Source organism: Ctenocephalides felis, unplaced genomic scaffold (assembly GCF_003426905.1).
Source record: "Ctenocephalides felis isolate EL2017-DRISC unplaced genomic scaffold, ASM342690v1 CF-g0.4_SCAFFOLD_03572, whole genome shotgun sequence".
In the NCBI taxonomy this organism is placed as follows: Eukaryota; Metazoa; Arthropoda; class Insecta; order Siphonaptera; family Pulicidae; genus Ctenocephalides; species Ctenocephalides felis.
Genome location: NW_020539726.1, coordinates 13,550,388 through 13,568,129, shown reverse-complemented (window position 1 = coordinate 13,568,129; position 17,742 = coordinate 13,550,388). Strand labels below are relative to the sequence as shown.

Genomic DNA, 17,742 nt, shown 5'->3' with positions numbered 1-17,742 from the left:
AATAACAATAAACAACAATTCAGATATTAAAGCAATTTTATGATGAACCAATATTATTTATTAATTTGGTCTTAAACAGTCTTAAAAAGTTTGTCTCAGGCGATACTTTGTGTTGAATATCATATTGTATTGGTAAAAAATTCTGTTATTTAACATATGTTAAATAATTATATAATAATTATTTTACAGCAATGACCTTCAGCACCTGTACAAACTAGGAAATAGTTGTTCAGTTGGCTCATATACAATATGTACTAATGACCATTATTAATTATGAGATAACTTTATTATTTATATGTAATTAACTTATTTTTAAATATTTAAATATAAGCATTTATGACTGCTCACATAATGATAAATACTTTTTATTACACTTTTTGCATTTAGAACATGGTTGTCCAATCGCATACGTTGGTGCCTCTAAAAGATTTCCTTCGGAATAATTGCATGCCATTAGCAGCGCATGGACCAAACCGAATTCTGGGTGAGGTTGCAGGAAGAAGGATACCGCGCAGCCCATGTGAGTAGCCTCATCGCGAACCAATTGGGTGAAATGACCTCTTTGGATGCTATTAGATAAATAAAATTAAATTAAAAATACGAAATAATACAACAAATCAGAAAATGACAATAAGCTATAGATTTACAACTATTAGTGTTAATTAATTTAGTGGTTTCCAACCTTGTTGTACCTGCGTCCCTCGTTTCTTTAAATTTATTGTTACACTTTCTTCACATAAGATTTTTTCACACCCAATTTGATTTTTTGTTTGTATTCGTGAATAGTATTTTGAAAACAATAACCACTCTTACAACAGTACAACATATGGGATATCACGAAAATACTTTAATTTTAATTTAACCAGTTAACTGATTGACGAGTAAACTTGACATGAAAAGTGACAGAATTTTGTATATTGACGTGTACAGTCGTCATGCATATAAATATTTAACCATTTTGACTATTTATATTGCAAATTTTGAAAAAATGAAACAAACACACTTTGTAATTTAAGATATTTACAATATTGTATGCCCATACAATTGTACGAGCATTTAATAAAAGCTCGTACTTATGTCATTTTATCTCAAAACATACTTTTCTGACGATTCTGAACTGTACGTACAGCGCACCATGGTTAACTGGTTAATTTAACTTTGACGTATTTAATTTTTAAACCGTTTTTTAATTTTTGTTAAATTTGATACCGTAGGGCAAAAATACCGAGGACAATCACACTTCACTCAATAAGTTCGTGGCAATAAGTCCACTCAATAACTAAGAAAAACTCATAATTTTGGCAAATTTTTTTTTTTATTCAATATAGTTTTCTTCGAAGACGATATACCAATTATAGCGAACTTCGAACATTTCGAAACCATTTTTGTAGTACAATTTGTACTTAGTCACAAAATTCGTTTATCGTCTCATCATTTGGCAAATATTTCTTCAGAGCGAACATCCTTTTGAGATCTGAGAACAGGATATGGTCCCTGGGAACGGATCTACAGAATATAGTTAGTGGGAAAGCAACTCGGAACCTAATTCATGTTATTTTTGGCGACTGTTTTCGCGGATTTGTGAATTGGTGCTTTGTTCTGATGGAGCAGCACGGTTTTTTCTTTTCAAATGGGGCGGTTTTTTCGAGTTTGATCTTCAAATGTTCTAATAACATTATACAATAGTTACTGTTGATAGTTTGGCCCTTTTCAAGATAGTTGATGAATATAATTTTCTGTGTATCCCAAAAAACTGACGCCATAACCTTGCCAACTGATTGGTTACATTTTTTCTCGTCATCGCGTCGGGTACACTCGGTTGATTGTCTATTCGACTTTGGAATGTAGTGTTGAAGCCAGGCCATATTCATGGTAACATATTGATGCAAAACTTCAGTTTTGTTCTGATTAAACAGTTCCAAATACTCTTACGATCATCAACTCGTTATGCTTTTGGTCAATTGTGAGTTTGCGCGGCACCCATTTAGCACAGAGGTTTTTCCTATTCAAATATTTATGAACGATGTGTCCATCACCTACTATTGATATCTTTAGGGTGTTAGCTCTCTCAGGCAATTTTACTTTCCGGTTCTCCAAAACGTTTCGGTGGATCTTTTTTATATTCTCCGGTGTAACCACCTGAATTGGCCTTCCGGAGTGTTCAAGCATTGTCAGTGTCTGTTAGGCCACGATTAAAATCAGCAAACAACTTCTTCACCATCTACCTCGATTTGGAACAATCTAGATAACACTTATCAAGCGATACTTTGGCAGCAGCAGCAATGGTACTTTTACCCATCAAAAATCAATGATAAATCAACCCACGAAATTTCTTTGAATTCATGATTTCGAAAAACTCAAAAATAGCATCACTTGAACCTTTGTAACTTGTAAACTAATCGTTCGATTGTCATGAAATTTTGACATATATTTTTTTTAGAGTTGTTGCTTCCTAAAAATCATATGGATGATTACATAGCTACATCTTTTATGCGTTATCATACGGACTTATTGAGTGGCGTTATAATTTTATGGTTAATTAAAATGGATATCATACCCATCTTCAATATTGTGGTAGCTTTGTAGAAGTGAAAGCTCGCAATCTGCCACTTCATCATACCATCGTCTGATGATGTCAACTAACAGTGGGTCAGTAACTTGAAAATAATCCAGCGATGTTGACCAAACGCTTCCTAAATTTTGTCCTGCATGCGGAAATTTATCTGAAAAGAAGATAACATTTCAAAAATGCTAGTAGTAAAATAGTAACAACTACATATTAACTAGTAGTAATTAGTAACAAACTTCATAATACGAATTATGTCGTTATACGAATGTAATAATTTTATTGTATTGATTCAAAAACACAAACATTAGGTAAAATTATCTAGTTTGTTTTAGCTATATAGAAATAATTGTGTATTCTTTGTAGTCGCAAGTACTTATTAGGGGCAATGTCATAAAATCGAGAAGGATCATCGAACAATAAGACAGCAAATGGCTTTGGCTTATTAAGTGGTGCTTTGGCATTTATCTGTGGACGTGTTTTATGACATAAATGATAAATCGAACTTAAACTTTTGTAAGATTTATGTCTCGTTCATCTTTACAGAGGAACGTTTAAGATTGTTGCAACTCAAACGTTAAACTAGTGATATCTCAAATGTTTTGGAAAAAAACGTATTTACCCTAGACAATTTGTAGATTTTAATATTATAAATGGGAACAAAATTATCTTCTTTTTCTGCCAAAGCATATTAAAGCATTTTTCTTAATCCTTTTGCTACAAGGACTACCTGTTTATACGGGCCTCCACATGACTAGCTTATACATTTTGCTTCAAAAAATCTTTTGCTTTAGAAGAGTAATATTTAATTTTTAAATACATTTTGATTCAAATGATTGTAAAATCTGAAAATACATTGTTGTGCCTGAGCCGAAAAGACTCTCGTAATGAAAGGGTTAATAAAGAGGTTTACCATTCAAAACACTAATAGGGGATCAGTGGGCCCAAAGGCAAACACTTTTCTTACTATGAGCAGAATACTTACAATTAGTTAATTTTTCAAGTTAAAGTTACGGCAGATGACGAGATAAGTGTAATATTTTCATAACAGCATTAAATCATAATCAGACATTGAGTGTCTCTCATGAGAGCCGTAAAAGTATTTTCGTACAAGTGCACTAGTTTGAACGTACACTAATGATTATCTTTTATTTTCTAATAAATAATAGATTATATCAATATTTTTTATATTACATTAATTGCTGTTCAGAGATTTCTTTATCAATTTAGTGCGTTAATATACGTACTTATATTTCTACATATTGTTGACTTTATATGTCATTGGGTTGTTTCCATGTCGAATAATGTTATCTGATATTCTAGATTAAAACATTTTTTTATTACTTTAATAATATTGATATTTCTCGGTTATTCTTTTAATAATATAATCCTTGATATAATAACACATGTATTATATATATATATATATATATATATATATATATATATATATATATATATGAGTGAGTTCTTGAGGGCGATACATCAAACAAAGAAAAGCCAAAGATTTATAAAATAATCTTTATTTCCAAACGTTTCGACATTCAATTTAATGTCATTATCAGTGGATATTACGTTGGTTGGTTACATATAGAGAAGTGTACACAGCACTAGAGATTGGCACTAACATTTATACAACTAACTTGTCAGCACTATGCTTTTTTTATATAATTTTTTTGTATGATGTAAACAGAAAAATGGTAGTTTTATTGAACAAAAATGTAAGTAGAATTATGTAATTTCTGCCACGACTTCTATACTTTGCTAGTACCGAGGCATGTAATAATACATACATACATACATGCCTCGGCACTAGCAAAGTACAGAAGTCGTGGCAGAAATTACATAATTCTACTTACATTTTTGTTCAATAAAACTATCATTTTTCTGTTTACATCATACAAAAAAATTATATAAAAAATGCATAGTGCTGACAAGTTAGTTGTATAAATGTTAGTGCCAATCTCTAGTGCTGTGTACACTTCTCTATATGTAACCAACCAACGTAATATCCACTGATGATGACATTAAATTGAATGTCGAAACGTTTGGAAATAAAGATTATTTTATAAATCTTTGGCTTTTCTTTGTTTGATGTATCTCCCTCAAGAACTCACTCATATATTTCAACATCAAAATTAACTACTAAATCATATATATATATATATATATATATATATATATATATATCTTGATTGTTAATTTGCAGCCATTCGTCGAAATAAAACAAACAATAAATAAATAATTATTTATTTAAACGTTCACTAACTACCATGCGCATACGAGGGGCTTTAGTGCGCTTTTTGTAACGCGTGTCTTGCAAAGTTCACCAAGTTTGAAAATTTTAATTTCAAAGTCCAACAAATAGTATTAATTCTAGATAATTTTGGGATTGTCCATTCTATTTTTGACTGCGAACGAAGAAATTTCACAAATTGTTTGAAATATGTCAATTGGGAATCGTGCTGATCGATTGTTTTTAAAAATCGGCTGGCCCATGTCTTTGTAATTCATTGTTGAAACGTTTCTTTCTTGATTTTGATGAAACTTTTTATATTGACAGAGTTTATGTAAATGCTCTGAATATTCTCTAAAATAATATGGGTCTACGAAGAGTAGTTTGATCATACAGGTTCATGGTTCATCAAGGTTTAGAATATTAGGGGGCGTCCATTAATCACTTGAGCGAGTTTTTAATGATTTTTAGACCCCCCCTCCCCCTTGGTGATATTCAAAATTACCCCCTCTCCCCCACCAAACATCACGTGTATTTTTAGTTACGTGAAAAAACTGTACAATTTTTAATTTTTTTAAAAAATGTTTAAACTTTTTTATAAAAAATAGTAAAAAAAATAAATACACGTGATATCTTGCTATACCCCTCCCTCCCCCACGTGATATTTCGTGATATTTTGTCAAACCCCCCCTCCCCCTAAAAACCTCACGTGATTAATGGACGCCCCCTTCTCACAAAATAACAAAATATTATCGTCGCAATTTTATAAGTTGCTTCAAATTCATAGTTATTGAATACGTTATTTACACATATCGAAAAGTTTTTACAACTTGTCTTAAAGAATGCCGCTTATATCTTGTTTATTGAGGTTTTTTTTGGAAATGATAGTAATGCTTATAAAAAATTGAATAGAAGGTCGCGTTAATGACCGATAAGTTGCATGGCTTTATCCTTCCCCTATAGTTCAGAATATAACAATATTAATAAAATTATAAATTTTATATATTCATGAAATAAGAAAGCTGTTACTAAAAATGAGATAAAATGACAAGGATGTCGAATTATGAGATATTCAATTATTTTTCATATGTTTGGGTGCAAATCAATAAATATAAGAAGAATTATGCCAGACTCAAAATAATTGCGGTAGCAAATCAATTAGCAATAAGTTTGCCTCAGTCAGTGTAGAAAATACAGACTTCAATCTCATGATTAAAATAGCTTTATCTCATATTATTTTCATTATATATATATATTATATATATATATATATATATATATATTGATGTGTATGTGTGAAAATAATTAAATTTCAATAACTTCAATTGTATTACCTGTCCTGGCACAATCATGTCGCATGATACAGCTCATCACGTTCAATTGCGCAAGGTATGCAAGTTCATCATCCCATATCTGTCATTAAAAAACAATAAATATTTTATCATATGAGATCAATAAACGGATTAATTGAATTGCTATTCTTTAACAAGATGCCGATATTCATATTTCTAGAAATACCATATATCAAACAGGAAAGCAAATCCGCAAGATAAAAATTCTTTGATAATTTTCGAGCCGGTTTCTTATAAGTAATTATTTGATTGATCCAATAGATTAATATTTAACTTAATTATAAGTAGCCGCAACAGTCAAACACGTGTCTGTTGGCCCGAATTTATTTTTGGTACGATAATAATTATCAAAACAGAGATCGATAATCATAATCAAATATATGCCATCAAAGATTGCAATATGAATCGGCAGACGCGCGTGCTTATATATTGTGATTGTATTTATCATATGTCAGTACTTGATAAGGTTACCTGGAACAATACTATGTGATAGCGTATGCAAATACACCCCTTATCTCTATTTGATCGTCATATTTTATTGTATTTGATTATTACTAAAAAATAATTAAAACGGTCCCTAATTATCCGCATAAATGGCTATTAGCATTAGCACTAAAGTTTCCAACTTTTCTTATTTATATCAGATGATATATTTTCGATGCAGTGATATCAGATTTTCACTGGAGATTCTAGATCTCAAATGTGATAGGAGCCTTTCGGGGCCTTGCTGCAATATATATTCACCGTGTGAATTTCACATTACTATCAGAAATATATCTAATATATTCTCTTCTCATCAGAAGATGAATAGTCGACCATTTGACTTTCTTCTACAAATGCTCATATAATACTTAAAACTTACTAGTAGTGTATGGCATCATGCCTTGCTAGGCAAATAGCTGGAACTTCCCGAAATGTTCGAGGAATATTAAATCTTTTCAAATAGATTATTATAAATACTGTAGCATTGTCTAATATTTATAAAAAATATATAAACTGAATAACAAAATTAAAATTATTTATTTAAAGTTTTAAGTGAACTTTAGAACTTTAGCCAGAATTAAAATTAAAATCTGAATTATTTCATATACAAAAAAAAAAAAAATGTTGAAAACAGGAAAAATTAATTTGGAAATACAAAAAAATCTTTTCCAAAAGCAATTGTTTTGTCAACACAAGCAAAAAGTTTTTTGATCATTTAAATCGGATGCTTAATTTTCTCAAAAACTCCATATTTTTTACATTTAGCTCTGTATCTTCAAAATAGTTGGATCACTACAAATTAAATGTTTTTTGGATCATTCAAATTGGATACTTCGTTCTCTCAAAAACTCGATTTCTATTTTCTGGACTCTTTGCTCCATATCTCTGTAACGGCTGGATCTGCCTTTGCCAAAAACTAATCAGCACATCTCCCTATTAATAGGAATCGAATGTTTTTTGAACCATTCAAATCGGTTGATCAGTGCGCCCGAAAACGTGGACGATTAATTGCGGACACACAAATCTATAACTTACCCTACGGAAAGTTAAAAAATTGGTCTTTTCTGACGAATTTTACTCCGCTCTCTTATAAAACAGTTCGTGCCAATAAAAAACATTTATACTGGTTGTGAGGTTTGGACTAAAATTTGTTAGCAAAGATCGAAGTATTTTAAATTTTTTTATTCTCTTATTCGTTTGTTTGGTATAAAATTAACAATATTTGTACCAGTTTTACAATCTTGATTGAATGCGCAAACTTCCAATGACACTTCCATTGCATTCCATTTTGTTTAAAAAGAGTGTCATTCAAATTTGTCAAATTTTGAATTTTTAAATTCATAGTTTAATAATTGCTACTTAATTTGCATAATCTTGTTATAATGTGAATTTATTTTATATTCACCAGGAAGTCTATTGAAAGAAGAAATCTTAAAATCATAATTATAGTTTTACACATGAATTTTAATAGCTTCTGGGTAAAATATTTCACATTATTTATAGTAAATATTTGGTATTGAGTTTTCGTTTCTCAACCAATAACTTAATTTACTAATTGGTTAATTGAAGGTTACCAATAACTCATTTCTTAACTCTTATTTCTTAATAAATACGTATTTGTGCGAAAAATGTCTTCAAACAAGTTAAAATTATAATTTATTCTATTTTGAATACTATTGATGCATGTATTTTACACGTCAAAGCCTTCACAGCATATCAACATAAATATGAAAACTATACTTTTCAATGACGCAAAATTAAAATTTGATAACGTTATTTAATTGTTTATATTAATTTCAATGTCTATATATTTATGATTTGAAATATATAAGCGTATCCTATACTTCCGAATTCAACATCTTGAACTTTATAAGTTTTGATACTTGTTACTTTTCTTGACGTTTTGAATCATTCTTTAATTGGAAAAAGCATGTTTCTGTGTGTGTGAGCCAACTTTTAACATTTCGTCGTCGTTTTCACAGAAACCGTTGCACCGATTTCAAAATTGAATATTTGTTTGATGAAAGTCGTTTTTTGTCATCGTTTTAGTCAAAAAAAATAAATATGTAGTGCTGCTTAATTTTTAGTATTGATCGGCTGGGCCGCTACTTCATAATTAGTTATTAAATTTGTTTTTGACGAATTTGATGAAACTTTTTATGATGATATGTTAACATGGTCTTAACAAACATCCTTAAATATTATGGGGCCGCGAAATGTGGTTTATTTATAAATTATACTTATAAAGAAAAAATTCTGCTTCAAAATTTCAAACTTGTATTACCACTATTTTGGAAGTTGCTCTGAATTCTTATTGATTGTAGTTCATATAACTTGCCTTAAGGCAAAATACTGCTTATAATTTATTATAATGATTATATGAGTTCAACATTTAATTCTGGCTTGACATCATCGACATATTATATTCTATATGTAAAGGCTGCTCTACATATTATAACTCTAAATATTATTCATAGCAATCTGATAAATAATTATTTATTAAAGTGCTAAAAATAATTTCTAGAGCTATAATATGTAGAGTAGCCTCTAGTCTAGAGGCTTCCTTTTCTTTTTTTTAACAAATATTAATGTTTTTATTTTAAAAGAAAACAAAAAGATTACAGATATCGAGTTTTCCCCGAAAACCTAAATACTACCTTATCAAATTTGCTTTAAAAAATATTGATAGGAACTGTACAACAATTATAGTGGGATTTTGATCAAATAAATAACTAGTAGGGTGTAAAAGGCAAATTGCTGAAACTTTCCGTACCGTAATTAAAAATCTTGGTACGGAACCCAAAAAAATTTACACAAAATGTGTACAGATCTTAGGAATGTATCATCGGAACGGCTAGACCTGCTTTCGCCAAAAACTAATCAGCACATCTCCTCGTCAATACAAATCGAATGTTTTTTCAATCATTTAAATCGGTTGATTCGTGTTCCCGAAATCGTCGACGAAAATTTGTATCCGCGCACACATACACTCACGTACACACATAAGCACATATACACGCATACACACATACATGCATTCATTTTTTCTAAGGTATGCCAAAATATTCAGACACCTTTGAAACGTAAAGATATATAAAAATTTTCATTTTCGATTTTTTTTTGCGATTACTATAACTTAGCCTACGGGAAATTAATAATAATTTATTCTGGCTTAACTTATCAATATAAATCGAAAATGAAAATTTTTATATATATTTACGTTTTAAAATTTCCTGAACATTTTGTCATACCTTAGAAAAAATAGATGTGTGTGTGGGTGTAGCGTGTGTGTGTATGTACGGATACAATTTTTCGTCGACGATTTCAAGAACACGAATCAACAGATTGGAACAGTTCAATGAATATTCTATTTATTGATAAGGAGATGTGTTGATTAGTTTTTGACAGAAGCAGGTCTAGCCGTTATGAAGATACGGAGCAAAATGTGCCAAAAATGGTATTTCAGTTTTAGAGAGAACGGTGTTCAGAAAACATTCTACTTGTATTGACGGAATGAACAACAGGAAGGCACGAATAGTGTTTTCGGAGATCCAATAAAAAAAGTAGAAAATAATGCCAATTGGCGGTCAAAAATGATCATTAGACATTTGCACGTCATATAAACAAATATTTTATAGAGATTATAATAATAATTACAAATTTTGTGTACATTTATATGGGTTCCGTACCATTGTTCTTACATTCTATATTTCGTTGTCCTTATCTTCTATATTTCGACTCTAAACAGCTATGTAGCGCGACTGCTTCAAAAAATGTTCAATATTTTAAAAAAAAATATGAAAAGATTCTAAATTTTCAAAAAAATCCAGTTTTTTTCAAAAACTTAAAAGTTCTCAAAAATCTATTTTTTTCAAAGTTTTGAAAAAGTTTCTTTAAAAAATCTAATTTTCGGTACGGGAAGTTCTAGCAATTTGCCTTAAGACACGATGCCATGCACCACTAGTTCTGGAATATAAATGCCATTATATTGATACCTTACCAGCATATTCATTGAGCTAGCGGGCGGCAATAGTCCATCCTTGCTCTGTTTTTCTTCGCCCGCAGCAATTTTGTTACGAAGTCGATTATGCTCATCCAAGAGAATCGCCTTTCTTTCGTTCGTCATAGAAATCATTTTGAATTTTTGACACACATCAGCTGGTTTGCCCTGGAAGATAAAATATTGCGTGTTGATAAGATAATATATTTTACAAGTGTATTAATCACATTTTTGTGATAAGAATTATGTCATACCTTTATACTGCCAATCATCACAAATAATCCTTTACATTAATTGCTTATAATATTTCATCATTTTAGAGATTTTTTACAATATCTTATTGAATATGCAAAACTAATTTTAATAAATTTAATAAAATCAATTATTTTATTAAAACAAGCAGAAAGTTTCTCATTCATCATTTTTAAATCGAACGCTTAGTTCTCTCAAAAACTGCCATTCTGTGCACATTTAGCTCTGTATCTTTAAAATGGCTGGGCCTGCCTTTGCCAAAAACTAATAACCACTTCTCCCAATTGAATTACTAATTTAATGTTTTTAGATCATTCAAATCGGATGCTCCGTTCTCTCTAAAACTCGATTTCTATTTTCTGCACTCTTTGCTCTTTATCTCCATAACTGCTGGACCTGCCTTTGCCAAAAACTAATTAGCACATATCCCTATCAATGGGAATCGAACGTTTTTTGAACCATTCAAATAGGTTGACCCGTGCGCCCGAAAACGTGAACGAAAAAATACGGACACACAAAACACAGACACACACACATCCATTTTTCTGAGGTATGCCAAAATGTTCCTTCAAAACGTCGAGAAATGCAAAATTTTCATTTTTGAATTTTGGACGATTACTATAACTTACCCTACGGGAAGTTAATTAAACTAGTTGGTTTGGTATTTAGCCTTGAGGCAAATTACATGAACTTCCCGATATGTGTAAATAATCGACTTGATCAAAAAAATGTGTAATAATATACTTCATCAATCCTACTTTAAAAAAAAACGAGATAATTTTTAGCAAAGTTTGACGAATTTTTAAAATTAAACTACTTGTTGTAAGGCCGTAGCATTACAGTAAGTTCTATAAGACCATGATGTATATCGCCAAAAAAAGTTCCATGAAAATCGGCTTCATTTTTTTTTCAACAGTTCATTACAAGAAACGGCTCGGTAGATTTTCACCTAAAATTAATCAGCATCATTCCCAACTAATATATTTCGAACAGTTTTTGATTTTTTAAAATCGGTTCGGTAGGATGAGTTGAAATGTGGACGAAAATTTAACACTTTTTTTTCAACATTTAATTACAAGAAAACGGCTCGGTAGATTTTCACCTAAAATTAATCAGCATCATTCCCAACTAATATCTTTCGAACAGTTTTTGATTTTTTAAAATCGGTTCGGTAGGATGAGCTTAAATGTGGACGAAAATTTAACACTTTTTTTCAACATTTAATTACAAGAAAACGGCTCGGTAGATTTTCACCTAAAATTAATCAGCATCATTCCCAACTAATATCTTTCGAACAGTTTTTGATTTTTTAAAATCGGTTCGGTAGGATGAGCTTAAATGTGGACGAAAATTTAACACTTTTTTTCAACAGTTAATTACAAGAAAACGGCTCGGCAGATTTTCACCTAAAATTAATCAGCATCATTCCCATCTAATATCTTTCGAACAGTTTTTGATTTTTTAAAATCGGTTCGGTAGGATGAGCTTAAATGTGGACGAAAAGTTCAACACTTTTTTTCAAATTACGAAGAAACGGCTTGGCAGATCGTTGCACAAAACTGACAAACGATAGTCCTCACCGAAATACATCAAATGGCTTTTAAATTTCTAAAATCGGTTCAGGCGTTTTTTGAGAAAACGCGTCGATCAAAAGTCTAATTTGGACAAATGCAAAAAGACCATACTGATTTTTGCAAATTTTTAAAGCTGAACCAGTTGTCGTAGGGCGTATATTTTAGTATGACCTAGAAGACTGTGGTATCTATCGTCAAAAAAATAATCATAAAAATTGTCAAAATTTTTTTTTTTTAAACTTTATTACAAGAAAACGGCCCGGCCGATCTTTACCAAAAACTAATCAGCACGATTCCCAACCAATATCTATCGAACGGTTTTTGAATTTTCAGAATCGATTCAGAATTGCGGGCTAAAACGTGAACGAAAAATTTTTCACTTTTCCTGCAATTTACAAAGAAACGGCCCGGCCGATCGCCGCACAAAACTCAGAGACGATAGTCCTCATCGAGATACATCAAATTGCTTTTAAATTTTTGAAATCGTCCAACCGTTTTGGAGAAAACGTCGATTTACGGCAAAAAATCTGTTCACACACACCACACACACACACACACATACACAACACACACACATACTTTTCCAAATTTGGTCTCATTCGATTCAGAATGGCTCGAAACGTCGAGAAAACATAAAATTAGCGATTCGGATTTTTTTGATGAAAACAAACTTCTCCTTCGGGAAGTTAATAACAAATAAAAAGGCTGTTTTGTCCTACCTTCATTTATAATAAGTTAAGAATGATATCTTCGTTATACATTAAAATGTTTATATTAAATTAGTTTCTAGCTATTATTTCAAAAGTATGATTAATTTATTTAACAACTAATTTTTTTCCTTTCTTTTCTCTAATCACACACGAATTTTTTAAAATCATTTTATTTAGATGAATTTATTTTGATTTTATAGAGTTTCTTCATAGAATTAATAATATTACTTTCCGTCTTTCGATAATATTTAATGATATAGTAAGTGATTGAATTCAGTTTCGCATTTAATATAAGCGAGCTATAACATGATAATTATATATGAAAAAAAATATCACGAGCGTGTTAATCAATAAAAACATAATGAATACCTAATTATGATGAAGTAATTAATCATTCTTAGATGAATAATTATTTTCGCATAATGTATTGATAGTTTTCCGGTATTCGTGTTGGCATCTCAACAAGGTAGTAAATAAAAATAATTAACAATCGTGCGTTAAAGACTCTAGAAAAAGAGCTAATAGCACACTTTAAAGTTTTTCTATTAATTTAATACATGTCTTCATTCATACATTATAATACCTATTTAGCAAAATATAAGCTGTTGGATCAAACTTTATGTAAATGTTTTTACTTTTATTTAAGTAAAATATAACTTATCCGATTCTCGTCCTGTTTTACTAAAGCTATGAAAAATACACGATTATACGAGTAATCTTAATCACAAGTATTAATTTTAATTTTAACTATATTTTTGAACTTATTTATTGTCAGAAAATTACAAAATATCGTCCAACCCGTCTCAGAAAATATTGTAATGATTTTATAAATAGTCCCTAATCTTTTTCATTGCGTTTTAATTGTTATTATTAACTTGCTGTAGGGCAGTTATAGTAATGGGCCGAAAAACGAAAATGAAAATTTTTGCATATCTACACGTTTTAAAGATTTCTGAACATTTTGGCATACCTCAGAAAAAATGGATGTGTGTGTGTGTGAGTTTTGTATGTCGGCATTTTTTGTCCACGTTTTCGGGCGCACGGATCAACCGATTTTGAAACATTCGATTCCCATTGATAGGGAGATCAGCTGATTAGTTTTCTTTCGTTAGACTAAAGTTCTAATATACTTTAAATAAATAATTTCAACTTTGCAATTCAGTTCATATAATTTTTACAAATATTAGACAATGTTACGATATTTATAATAATCTATTTGAAAACATTCAATATTCTTCGAACATTTCTGGTACGGGAAGTTCCGGGAATTTGTCTTAAGACACGATGCCATACTACGCTAGTTTTTATTATTTTTGTTCAGTATATGAAATAATAAATCATAATGGCTAAAAGGAATTATGAAAAAATTAATTAAGAATTAAAAACATTACATTTTTTTGTGAGGCGGGTCGCCTTTGTCTTTTTTATTTTATTTTCGATTTAAATATTATCGTTTTGTAGACAGTATATTTAATAGACATATATTTTTATCTTAATATATATCTTAAATTTTATTGTTTATTTTAATTTATTTGTAAATTAAACCCAAATAATAAAACTAATTTAATTAAAGCTGAACGTAAATATTTGTTTTGAAATATGACTGCAACTTTATATGTTGTACACCTTTGCCAGGGTAAAAGTTCAGTTGGTCCTTTTATACCTCACCCACTTGCAAGCTTTTATAGAGGTTATATAAAGAACTTATAAATCTAATTTAAAATTAAAAATAAATCTTATTAAAACAATTAAATAACTTATACGTAAAAATTATATTAAGATCTCGTAAACAATCAAAAAAACTTACAACGAAAGAAAATGCTTTTGATATGGAATTTCAAAAATTAACATTCATCTCTCGATAGCATTGTCGTAAGAATCAAGGTGATGGCTGGTTATACATCTCATTCCCCCAACTTACAAATATCGTTGTTAAGAAATTCTTAACTTTACTTGTTTTTGATATATCAGTTGTAGACCTTTTTATTCTCAGACCTTTAAGCCCCGATCTATCAATATATATATGGTTGCATAGCTTCTACTGTTACTCTTGGTTAATCGCAAAAAAGTCGAAAATGAAAATTTTTACTTATCTTTACGTTTCAGAGGTTTTTGAACATTTTGTCATACCTTATTGTTAGAAAAAATGGATGTATGTGTGTGTGCGTTTGTGCGTGTGCGGATACAAATTTTCGTCAACGATTTCGCGAACGCGGATTAAACGATTTGAATAATTTAAAAAACACTCGATTTCTACTGACAAGGAGACGTGCTGATTAGTTTTTGGCAAAGGCAGGTCTAGCCGTTTGGGAGATACGGGGCAAAAAGTACCAATAATGGCATTTTAGTTTTTGATATAACGGAGCGTCTGATTTAAATAATTCAAAAAACTTTTACTTGTATTGACGAAATGAACAACTGGTGAAATTTTTGTAAAGGCATCCAGCGTCTCCGGAGATCCAATAAAAAAGTAAAAATATGCCATTTGGTGGTCAAAAATGAACATTAGACATATGTACATCGTATTATAGGATTTTTTATAAAGATTATAATGATAAATACAAATTTTGAGTACATTTATATGGATTCCGCACCAATGTTTACACGTTAGACGACTACGCGGCGCACACGCGCTTTGAAATTTTGACTCCAAATCAGCTATGGCAGCACGATTGCAGGTTCAAAATTTTCAAAATTTTCAAAACAAATCAAAATATAAAAAAATCAAAATGTAAAAAAGTCGAAGTATTCAAACAGGTCATTTTTTTAAAAAATTCAAAATTTCTCAAAAATCTAATTTTTTCAAAGTTTTGCAAAGTTTTTTTTTAATAATTTAGTTTTTCGTACGGAAAGTTCCAGCAATTTGCTTTAAGAACGATGCCATGCACCACTAGTTTACTTATTTTAAATCAAATTTAAACTTAAATATGTATTTATCGGCATTCATTATATGAAATCATCCACAATACATGGTAGAAATTCATATTTTGTAAATTAAATAAAGTGAAAATGATACAACACATAAGAAAGATAAAGAAAGGTAAAGCGGCGGGGATTGATGGAATTCCAAATGAAGCGTGAAAATGCACTTTATTTAATAGATTTTTCAAATTACTTAAATAAACAAAAGTATTTTACTCACCGTGTGATTGCACCCAGCATGCGGCAGTCCAACATCCCAACATAAAAAGTCGTCACAATAATCCGTACCATTCGCCACACTCGCTAACAATATCGTAATTAGCAGTAAATCAACTGCTAAATATTCCATGAAACGACGTGAGCTCGAAATAGTAAAAAATGCAATCATTGCTGATACTACACTACCGATTGATAGGAAATGAAGATCATCAATGAAGATGAACTGGAGTCTGGGTGATAATTTATAAAGTACCTACCACCTTGACGTCATTTGACACCAGAAGCGAGGTGCGTGAGGTATACGCCTTGTTTAAGTTGAAAGAAAACATTTTTATTGATAATTCTGTACAATTATTAATAATTGCGTTAGTTAACCACGAGTTGATAGGCCGCATGGAATATTTTAGCTGCTCATGTCTTGCATATTAGGAGTTTATTTCTAATGAAACTTGTATAAAAATATATAAAAGCAAAATTAGTTTCTTGTGGTATCACATATAAACTGTAACCCTTTGTAGTTTTATTATTCAATGATTATTAGCATTGGTTGGACAACATTTTGCATTCTTTCTCAACATTCTGTATTTCTTTTGTATTACTTGTGTTAATATTCTGATTGAGTAGTGCGGGGCTTAAAAGTCCACGGGTAAAAGGGTCCATCACCGATATATCAAGGACAAGAAATGTTAATATTTTCAAAAATAATATTAGAATGCAAAGGAAAGAAGATGTATAATCAGTCATCACCTCGATTCTTACGACGTTACGATCGGGAGAAAAACGACAATGCTTGAAAATTCATAACAAAAGTATTTTATTTCATTTAGTGTTTTAAGTTATGAGCTCTGTTGCTTAGTTTACGAGACTTTAATATAATTTTTAAGTATACGTTATTTAATTGTTTTATATATAATCAATCATCACCTCGATTCTTACAACGTTGCTATCGGGAGAAAAACGACAATGCTTGAAAATCCATAACAAAGTATTTTCTTTCATTTAGTTTTTTTGGTTGTGAGCTCTGTTGCTTAGTTTACGAGCACTTGATATAATTTTTAAGTATACGTTATTTAATAGTTTTATACTATGTTTTGTTGAATTTAAATTAAATTCAGCAGTTTGTTTTATATAACCTCTTAAAAGCTTTTGCGTGGGTGGAGTAAGAAGAGCTAACTGAACCTTTTTTTGGAAAATGTGTAAACAATAAAAAATAGTAAATAAAACAGCAAATTTGGTTTATAAAAACAATTTCGCAGGGATGAATTAAATAAATAGTCATTCCAACTCTGCTGATAAGTATTTCTGACAAATAACCAGATCAAGGTTATATACAGTGTTATCTCGGTTTAAAATGATCCCATGAAATATAAATTTTGCATTGGTTGAATAATATAAAATAGCTAATATTTTGTATAATCCCTTTAAATT

General features: G+C 30.2%; 1 protein-coding gene across 1 annotated transcript; it reads right to left on the bottom strand.

Moving 5' to 3' along the window:
• Nucleotides 1–334: 334 nt before the first annotated feature.
• On the bottom strand, nt 335–16,393 carry LOC113388117 (venom allergen 5 2-like). Its single transcript, XM_026625522.1, has 5 exons — nt 16,316–16,393; nt 10,638–10,805; nt 6,137–6,215; nt 2,558–2,723; nt 335–569 (listed from the first exon to the last, which is right to left on the bottom strand). Exons 2-5 carry the CDS (start codon nt 10,770–10,772, stop codon nt 335–337), a joined length of 615 nt encoding a protein of 204 aa, XP_026481307.1. The 5' UTR covers nt 10,773–10,805; nt 16,316–16,393.
• Nucleotides 16,394–17,742: the final 1,349 nt, after the last annotated feature.

Coding starts and splice junctions, on each gene's coding strand:
- LOC113388117 (XM_026625522.1), bottom strand. CDS start 10,772: ATGATTTCTATGACGAACGAAAGAAAGGCGATTCTCTTGGATGAGCAT. Junction 6,216..10,637: donor CTAGCTCAATGAATATGCTG/GTAAGGTATCAA, acceptor TTTTAATGACAG/ATATGGGATGATGAACTTGC. Junction 2,724..6,136: donor ACATGATTGTGCCAGGACAG/GTAATACAATTG, acceptor TCTTCTTTTCAG/ATAAATTTCCGCATGCAGGA.